The sequence below is a fragment of the Cygnus atratus genome, unplaced genomic scaffold (assembly GCF_013377495.2).
Source record: "Cygnus atratus isolate AKBS03 ecotype Queensland, Australia unplaced genomic scaffold, CAtr_DNAZoo_HiC_assembly HiC_scaffold_243, whole genome shotgun sequence".
Taxonomy (NCBI): Eukaryota; Metazoa; Chordata; class Aves; order Anseriformes; family Anatidae; genus Cygnus; species Cygnus atratus.
Window position 1 is genome coordinate 2,644 of NW_026109836.1, and position 9,307 is coordinate 11,950.

A 9,307-nucleotide genomic window follows, 5' to 3' on the forward strand; every position below is an offset into this window, starting at 1 on the left:
GGCGGCCCGGAGAAGGCTGGAGGAAAGGAGAGGAGACCAGGAGAAGGCCAAACGGCAGAGAGGCTGCGTGGAGAAGGCTGGAGGAAAGGAGAGGCGGCCCCGAAAAGGCCAAATGGCGGAGAGGCGGTCTGGAGAAGGTCGGAGGAAAGGAGAGGCAGCCCGGACAAGGCCAAACAGTGGAGAGGCAGCCCGGACAAGGCCAAACAGTGGAGAGGCAGCCCAGAGAAGGCTGGAGGAAAGGAGAGGCGGCCCAGAGAAGGCCGGAGGAAAGGAGAGGCGGCCTGGAGAATACCACAGGAAAGCAGAGGCGACCCGGAGAAGGGCAAGTCGCAGAGAGGCTGGCCGGAGAAGGGCGGAGGAAAGGTGAGGCTGCCTGGAGAAGGCCGGAGGAAAGAAGAGGCGGCCTGGAGAAGGCCAAACGGCGGAGAGGCGGCCCGGAGAAGGCTGGAGGAAAGGAGAGGCGGCCCGGAGAAGGCCAAACGGCGGAGAGGCGGCCCGGAGAAGGCTGGAGGAAAGGAGAGGCTGTCCGGAGAAGGCCAAACTGCGGAGAGGCAGCCCGGAGAAGGCTGGAGGAAAGCAGAGGCGACCCGGAGAAGTCCAAGTGGCAGAGAGGCTGCCCGGAGAAGGGCGGAGGAAAGGAGAGGCTGCCCGGAGAATGGCAGAGGAAAGGAGAGGCTGCCTGGAGAAGGCCGGAGGAAAGGAGAGGCAGCCTGGAGAAGGCCAAATGGCGGAGAGGCGGCCTGGAGAAGGCCGGAGGAAAGGAGAGGCGGCCCGGAGAAGGCTGGAGGAAACGAGAGGCGGCCCGCAGAAGGCCGAACCGCGGAGAGTTGGCCCGGAGAAGGCCAGAGGAAAGGAGAGCTGGCCTGGGAAATGCCGAAAGGTGGAGAGGCAGCCCGGAGAAAGGTTTAGGAAAGGAGAGGCGGCCCAGAGAAGGCCAAACGGCGAAGAGGCGGCCCGGAGAAGGCCGGAAGAGAGGAGAGGCGGCCCGGAGAAGGCCGGAGGTAAGGAGAGGTGGCCCGGAGAAGGCTAAATGGCGGAGAGGCAGCCCGGAGAAGTCCAGAGGAAAGGAGAGGAGACCAGGAGAAGGCCAAAAGGCGGAGAGGCGGCCCGGAGTAGGCTGGAGGAAAGGAGAGGCGGCCCGGAGAAGGCCAAACGGCGGAGAGGCAGCCCGGAGAAGTCCGGAGGAAAGGAGAGGAGACCAGGAGAAGGCCAAAAGGCGGAGAGGCGGCCCGGAGTAGGCCGGAGGAAAGGAGAGGCGGCCTGGAGATGGCCAAATGGCGGACAGGTGGCCCGGAGAAGGCCGGAGGAAAGGAGAGGCGGCCCGGAGAAGGCCGAACCGCGGAGAGGCGGCCCGGAGAAGGGCAGAGGAAAGCAGAGCTGGCCTGGGAAATGCCAAAAGGTGGAGAGGCAGCCCGGAGAAAGGTTTAGGAAAGGAGAGGCGGCCCAGAGAAGGCCAAATGGTGGAGAGGCGGCCCGGAGAAGGCCGGATGAAAGGAGAGGAGACCAGGAGAAGGCCAAATGGCGGAGAGGCAGCCCGGAGAATGCCGGAGGAAAGGAGAGGCGGCCTGGAGAATACCAGAGGAAAGCAGAGGCGACCTGGAGAAGTCCAAGTGGCAGAGAGGCTGCCCGGAGAAGGGCGGAGGAAAGGAGAGGCGGCCCGAAGAAGGCCAAATGGCGGAGAGGCTGCCCGGAGAAGGCCAGAGGAAAAGAGAGGTGGCCCAGAGAAGGCCAAATGGCGGAGAGGCAGCCCTGAGAAGGCCGGAGGAAAGGAGAGGCGGCCCGGAGAAGGCCAAACGGCGGAGAGGTGGCCTGGAGAAGGCGGGGGGAAAGGAGAAGGGGCCCGGACAAGGCCAAACGGCGGAGAGGCGGCCCGGAGAAGGCCAGAGGAAATGAGAAGGGGCCCGGATAAGGCCAAATGGCGGAGAGGCGGCCCGGAGATGGCCGGAGGAAAGGAGAGGCGGCCCGGACAAGGCCAAACGGCGGAGAGACGGCCCGGAGAAGGGCGGAGGAAAGGAGAGGCGGCCTCGAGAAGGCCAGAGGAAAGCAGAGGCGACCTGGAGAAGGCCAAGTGTCAGAGAGGCTGCCCGGGGAAGGGCGGAGGAAAGGAGAGGCTGCCCGGAGAAGGCCGGAGGAAAGGAGAGGCGGCCTGGAGAAGGCCAAATGGCAGAGAGGCTGCCCGGAGAAGGGCGGAGGAAAGGAGAGGCTGCCTGGAGAAGGCCGGAGGAAAGGAGAGGCGGCCTGGAGAAGGCCAAATGGCGGAGAGGCGGCCCGGAGAAGTCCAGAGGAAAGGAGAGGCGGCCTGGAGAAGGCCAAACAGCGGAGAGGCGGCCCGGAGAATGCTGGAGGAAACGAGAGACGGCCCGCAGAAGGCCGAACCGCGGAGAGTTGGCCCGGAGAAGGCATTTCCCAGGCCAGCTCTCCTTTCCTCTGGCCAAAAGGTGGAGAGGCGGCCCGGAGAAGGCCAAATAGCGGAGAGGCGGCCCGGAGAAGGCCGGAAGAGAGGAGAGGCGGCCCGGAGAAGGCCGGAGGAAAGGAGAGGAGAACAGGAGAAGGCCAAATGGCGGAGGGGCGGCCCGGAGAAGGCCGGAGGAAAGGAGAGGCGGCCCGGACAAGGCCAAACGGCGGAGAGGCGGCCTGGAGAAGGCCGGAGGAAAGGAGAAGGGGCCCAGACAAGGCCAAACGGTGGAGAGGCGGCCCAGAGAAGGCCGGAGGAAAGGAGAGGCGGCCCAGACAAGGCCAAACGGTGGAGAGGCGGCCCAGAGAAGGCCGGAGGAAAGGAGAGGCAGCCCGGACAAGGCCAAACGGCGGAGAGGCGGCCCGGAGAAGGCCGGAGGAAAGGAGAGGCGGCCCGGACAAGGCCAAACGGCGGAGAGGCAGCCCGGAGAATGCCAAACGGCGGAGAGGCGGCCCGCAGAATGACAAACGGCGGAGAGGCGGCCCGGAGAAGGTCGGAGGAAAGGAGAGGCGGCCCGGACAAGGCCAAACGGTGGAGAGACGGCCCGGAGAAGGGCGGAGGAAAGGAGAGGCGGCCTGGAGAATACCAGCGGAAAGCAGAGGTGACCCGGAGAAGGGCAAGTCGCAGAGAGGCTGCCCGGAGAAGGGCGGAGGAAAGGTGAGGCTGCCTGGAGAAGGCCAGAGGAAAGAAGAGGCGGCCTGGAGAAGGCCAAATGGCGGAGAGGCGGCCCGGAGAAGGCCGGAGGAAAGGAGAGGTGGCCCGGAGAAGGCCAAACGGCGGAGAAGCGGCCCGGAGTAGGGCAGAGGAAAGGAGAGGCGGCTTGGAGAATACCAGAGGAAAGCAGAGGTGACCCGGAGAAGGCCAAGTGGCGGAGAGGCTGCCCGGAGAAGGGCAGAGGAAAGGAGAGGCTGCCTGGAGAAGGCCGGAGGAAAGGAGAGGCGGCCTGGAGAAGGCCAAATGGCGGAGAGGCGGCCCGGAGAAGGCCGGAGGAAAGGAGAGGCGGCCTGGAGAAGGCCAAACAGCGGAGAGGCGGCCCGGAGAGAGCTGGAGGAAACGAGAGGCGGCCTGCAGAAGGCCGAACCGCGGAGAGTTGGCCCGTAGAAGGCCAGAGGATAGGAGAGCTGGCCTGGGGAATGCCAAAAGGTTGAGAGGCGGTCCAGAGAAAGGTTTAGGAAAGGAGAGGCGGCCCGGAGAAGGCCGGAGGAAAGGAGAGGCGGCCCGGAGAAGGCCAAACGGCAGAGAGGCAGCCCGGAGAATGCCAAACGGCGGAGAGGCGGCCCGCAGAATGCCAAACGGCGGAGAGGCGGCCCGGACAGGGCCGGAGGAAAGGAGAGGCCGCCCGGAGAAGGCCAAACGGCGGAGAGGCGGCCCGGACAAGGCCGGAGGAAAGGAGAGGCGGCCCGGAGAAGGCCAAACGGCGGAGAGGCGGCCCGGAGAAGGGCGGAGGAAAGGAGAGGCGGCCCGGAGAAGGCCAAATGGCGGAGAGGCGGCCCTGAGATGAGAAGGCCGGAGGAAAGGAGAGGCGGCCCGGAGAAGGCCAAACGGCAGAGAGGCGGCCCGGAGAAGGCCGGAGGAAAGGAGAGGCGGCCCGGACAAGGTCAAACGGTGGAGAGGCAGCCCGGAGAAGACCGGAGGAAAGGAGAGACAGCTCCGAGAAGGCCAAACGGCAGAAAGGAGAGGCGGCCCCGAGAAGGCCAAACGGCGGAAGGCGGCCCGGAGAAGGCCGGAGGATAGGAGAGGTGGTCCAGAGAAGGCCAAATGGCGGAAAGGAGAGGCGGCCCGGAGAAGGCCGGAGGAAAGGAGAGGTGGCCCTGAGAATGCGAAACGGCGGAGAGATGACCCAGAGAAAATGAGGGGTGGTCCTGAGAAGGCCAGAGAAATTGAAAGGATGACCAGAGAAGGCCAGCAAAAATAAAAGGAGGCCCAAGAAGGCCAAAAGGCAGAGAGGATGTCCATAGAAAGCCACAGAGAAGGGCAGAGGAAATGAGAAGTGGCCCACAAAAGTCCAGAGAAAATGAGAGGAGGCCTAGAGAAGGCCAGAGAAAATGAAAGAAGCCCCAGAGAAGGACAAAAGGTGGACTGGACTCCCAGAGAAGACCAGAGGAAAGAAAAGGAGGCCCAGAGAAGTCTAGAAGGCCGAGAGGAAGCCCAGAGAAGGGCAGAGAAAAAGAGCGGATGCACTGAGAAAGCCAAAAAGCGGAGAGGAGGCCCAGAGATCACAAAAGTTGGAGGGGAGGCACAGAGAAGTCTAAAAGGCGGAGAGGAGGCCCAGAAAATGCCAGAGAAAATGAAAGGAGGCCCAGAGAAGGCCAAAAGGCGGAAAGGAGGCCCAAAGAAGGCCAGAGAATATTAAAGGAGGCTAAGAGAGTCCAAAGGCTGGAGAGGAGGCCCAGAGAATGCCAGGGGAAATGAAAGTAGGCCCAGGAGAGGCCAAGAGACCAAAGGAGCCCAGAGCAGAACAAAAGGCGGAGAGGAGACCCAGGGAAGCCCAAAAGGCGGAGAGGATGCCCAGAGAAGGGCAGAGAAAATGAAGGGAGGCCAAGAGAAGGCCAAAAGGCGGAGAGGAGGCCCAGAGAATGCCAAAAGGTTGTGAGGCGGTCCAGAGAAGGCTAAAAGGTGGAGAGGAGACCCAGAGAAGGCCAGAGAAAATGAGAGGACACCCAGAGAAGGCCAAAAGTTGGAGAGGACGCCCAGAGAGTCCAAAAGTTGGAGAGGAGACCCAGACAATGCCAAAGAAAATGAAAGGAGGCCAGGAGAAGGCCAGAAAATATTAAAGGAGGCCCAGAGAAGGCTAAAAGGGCAGAAAGGAGACCCAGAGAAGGGCAGAGAAAATGAAAGTAGGCCTAGGGAAGGCCAAAAGGCCAAAGGAGGCCAGAGAAGGCCAAAAGGCAGAGAGGAGACCCAGAGAAGCCCAAAAGGCAGAGCGGATGTCCTGAGAAGGCCAGAGAAAGTGAAGAGAGGCCCAGAGAAGGCCAAAAGATTGAGAGGAAGGCCAGAGAAAATGAAAGGAGGCCCAGAGAAAGACAGAGAAAATGAAAGGAGGCCCAGAGAAGGCCAAAATGTGGAGAGGAAACACAGGAAAGACCACAGAAAAAGAAAGGAGGCCCAGAGAATGCAAGAGAAAATGAAAGGAGGTCTAGAAAATGCCAAAAGGCAGAGAGGAGGTCTAGAGGAGGCCAGAGAAAATAAAAGGTGACCCAGAGAAGGCCAAAAGGCAGAGAGGGGGCCCTGAGAAGGCCAAAAGGTGAAAAGGAGGCCCAGAGAAGGCCAGAAAAAATGAAAGAAGGCCCAGAGAAGACCAAAAGGCGAAGAGGAGTCCCAGAGAATGCCAGAGGAAATGAAAGGAGGCCTGGAGAAGGCCAGAATGCAGAGAGGAGGCCCAGAGAAAGCAAAAAGGTGGAGAGGACCTCCAGAAAAAACCAGGGAAAATGAAAGGAGGCACAGAGAATGCCAAAAGGCAGAGAGGAGGACCAGAGAGGCCAAAAGGTGGAGAGGAGGCCCAAAGAAGTTTAAAAGGTTGAAAGGCAGCCCAGAGAAGGGCAGAGAAACTGAAAAGAGGCCCAGAGAAGGCCAAAAGACAGAGAGGAGAGAGGAGGCCCAGAGAAAGCCAAAGAACAGGAGAGGAGGCCTAGAGCAGGCCAGAGAAAATAAAAGGTGACTCAAAGAAGGCCAAAATAGGGAGAGGTGGCCCGGAGAAGGCCGGAGGAAAGGAGAGGCGGCCCGGAGAAGGCCAAAGAGCGGAGAGGCAGAACGGAGAAGGCCGGAGGAAAGGAGAGGCGGCCCGGAGAAGGCCGAATGGCAGACAGGTGGCCTGAAGAAGGCCGGAGGAAAGGAGAGGCGGCACGGAGAAGGCTGTACAAAAGGAGAGGCGGCCCGGAGAAGGCCGGAGAAAAGGAGAGGCGGCCTGGAGAATACCAGAGGAAAGCAGAGGCGACCCGGAGCAGGCCAAGTGGCAGAGAGGCTGCCCGGAGAAGGGCGGAGGAAAGGAGAGGAGAACAGGAGAAGGCCAAATGGCGGAGAGGCAGCCCGGAGAATGTCGGAGGAAAGGAGAGGCGGCCCGGACAAGGCCAAACAACGGAGAAACGGCCCGGAGGATGGCGGAGGAAAGGAGAGGCGGCCTGGAGAATACCAGAGGAAAGCAGAGGCGACCTGGAGAAGTCCAAGTGGCAGAGAGGCTGCCCGGAGAAGGGCGGAGGAAAGGAGAGGCGGCCCGGAGAAGGCCAAATGGCGGAGAGGCAGCCCTGAGAAGGCCGGAGGAAAGGAGAGGCGGCCCGGAGAAGGCCAAACGGCGGAGAGGTGGCCTGGAGAAGGCCAGAGGAAAGGAGAAGGGGCCCGGACAAGGCCAAACGGCGGAGAGGCGGCCCAGAGAAGGCCAGAGGAAAGGAGAAGGGGCCCGGATAAGGCCAAATGGCGGAGAGGCGGCCCGGAGATGGCCGGAGGAAAGGAGAGGCGGCCCGGACAAGGCCAAACGGCGGAGAGACGGCCCGGAGAAGGGCGGAGGAAAGGAGAGGCGGCCTGGAGAATACCAGCGGAAAGCAGAGGCGACCTGGAGAAGGCCAAGTGTCAGAGAGGCTGCCCGGGGAAGGGCGGAGGAAAGGAGAGGCTGCCTGGAGAAGGCCGGAGGAAAGGAGAGGCAGCCTGGAGAAGACCAAATGGCAGAGAGGCTGCCCGGAGAAGGGCGGAGGAAAGGAGAGGCTGCCTGAAGAAGGCCGGAGGAAAGGAGAGGCGGCCTGGAGAAGGCCAAATGGCGGAGAGGCGGCCCGGAGAAGTCCAGAGGAAAGGAGAGGCGGCCTGGAGAAGGCCAAACAGCGGAGAGGCGGCCCGGAGAATGCTGGAGGAAACGAGAGGCGGCCCGCAGAAGGCCGAACCGCGGAGAGTTGGCCCAGAGAAGGCATTTCCCAGGCCAGCTCTCCTTTCCTCTGGCCAAAAGGTGGAGAGGTGGCCCGGAGAAGGCCAAATAGCGGAGAGGCGGCCCGGAGAAGGCCGGAAGAGAGGAGAGGCGGCCCGGAGAAGGCCGGAGGAAAGGAGAGGAGAACAGGAGAAGGCCAAATGGCGGAGGGGCGCCCCGGAGAAGGCCGGAGGAAAGGAGAGGCGGCCCGGACAAGGCCAAACGGCGCAGAGGCTGCCCGGAGAAGGGCGGAGGAAAGGAGAGGCGGCCCGGAGAAGGCCAAATGGTGGAGAGGCAGCCCTGAGAAGGCCGGAGGAAAGGAGAGGCGGCCCGGACAAGGCCAAACGGCGGAGAGGCGGCCCGGAGATGGCCGGAGGAAAGGAGAGGCGGCCCGGACAAGGCCAAACGGCGGAGAGACGGCCCGGAGAAGGGCGGAGGAAAGGAGAGGCGGCCTGGAGAATACCAGCGGAAAGCAGAGGCGACCTGGAGAAGGCCAAGTGTCAGAGAGGCTGCCCGGGGAAGGGCGGAGGAAAGGAGAGGCTGCCTGGAGAAGGCCGGAGGAAAGGAGAGGCAGCCTGGAGAAGGCCAAATGGCAGAGAGGCTGCCCGGAGAAGGGCGGAGGAAAGGAGAGGCTGCCTGGAGAAGGCCGGAGGAAAGGAGAGGCGGCCTGGAGAAGGCCAAATGGCGGAGAGGCGGCCCGGAGAAGTCCAGAGGAAAGGAGAGGCGGCCTGGAGAAGGCCAAACAGCGGAGAGGCGGCCCGGAGAATGCTGGAGGAAACGAGAGGCGGCCCGCAGAAGGCCGAACCGCGGAGAGTTGGCCCAGAGAAGGCATTTCCCAGGCCAGCTCTCCTTTCCTCTGGCCAAAAGGTGGAGAGGTGGCCCGGAGAAGGCCAAATAGCGGAGAGGCGGCCCGGAGAAGGCCGGAAGAGAGGAGAGGCGGCCCGGAGAAGGCCGGAAGAGAGGAGAGGAGAACAGGAGAAGGCCAAATGGCGGAGGGGCGCCCCGGAGAAGGCCGGAGGAAAGGAGAGGCGGCCCGGACAAGGCCAAACGGCGGAGAGGCGGCCTGGAGAAGGCCGGAGGAAAGGAGAAGGGGCCCAGACAAGGCCAAACGGTGGAGAGGCGGCCCAGAGAAGGCCGGAGGAAAGGAGAGGCGGCCCAGACAAGGCCAAACGGTGGAGAGGCGGCCCAGAGAAGGCCGGAGGAAAGGAGAGGCAGCCCGGACAAGGCCAAACGGCGGAGAGGCGGCCCGGAGAAGGCCGGAGGAAAGGAGAGGCGGCCCGGAGAAGGCCAAACGGCAGAGAGGCAGCCCGGAGAATGCCAAACGGTGGAGAGGCGGCCCGGAGAAGGTCGGAGGAAAGGAGAGGCGGCCCGGACAAGGCCAAACGGTGGAGAGACGGCCCGGAGAAGGGCGGAGGAAAGGAGAGGCGGCCTGGAGAATACCAGCGGAAAGCAGAGGTGACCCGGAGAAGGGCAAGTCGCAGAGAGGCTGGCCGGAGAAGGGCGGAGGAAAGGTGAGGCTGCCTGGAGAAGGCCAGAGGAAAGAAGAGGCGGCCTGGAGAAGGCCAAACGGCGGAGAGGCGGCCCGGAGAAGGCCGGAGGAAAGGAGAGGTGGCCCGGAGAAGGCCAAACGGCGGAGGGGCGGCCCGGAGTAGGGCAGAGGAAAGGAGAGGCGGCTTGGAGAATACCAGAGGAAAGCAGAGGTGACCCGGAGAAGGCCAAGTGGCGGAGAGGCTGCCCGGAGAAGGGCAGAGGAAAGGAGAGGCTGCCTGGAGAAGGCCGGAGGAAAGGAGAGGCGGCCTGGAGAAGGCCAAATGGCGGAGAGGCGGCCCGGAGAAGGCCGGAGGAAAGGAGAGGCGGCCTGGAGAAGGCCAAACAGCGGAGATGCGGCCTGGAGAGAGCTGGAGGAAACGAGAGGCGGCCTGCAGAAGGCCGAACCGCAGAGAGTTGGCCCGTAGAAGGCCAGA

General features: G+C 63.1%; 1 protein-coding gene across 1 annotated transcript; it reads left to right on the top strand.

The window, feature by feature from the left end:
- Positions 1-6,658: 6,658 nt before the first annotated feature.
- Positions 6,659-8,515, top strand: LOC126913689 (ribosome-binding protein 1-like; the record flags this gene model as incomplete). The annotated part of the gene is made up of 2 exons (XM_050716723.1): positions 6,659-6,751; positions 7,699-8,515. A coding segment is annotated over exon 2 (806 nt), but the record flags the coding sequence as incomplete, so codon positions are not given.
- Positions 8,516-9,307: the final 792 nt, after the last annotated feature.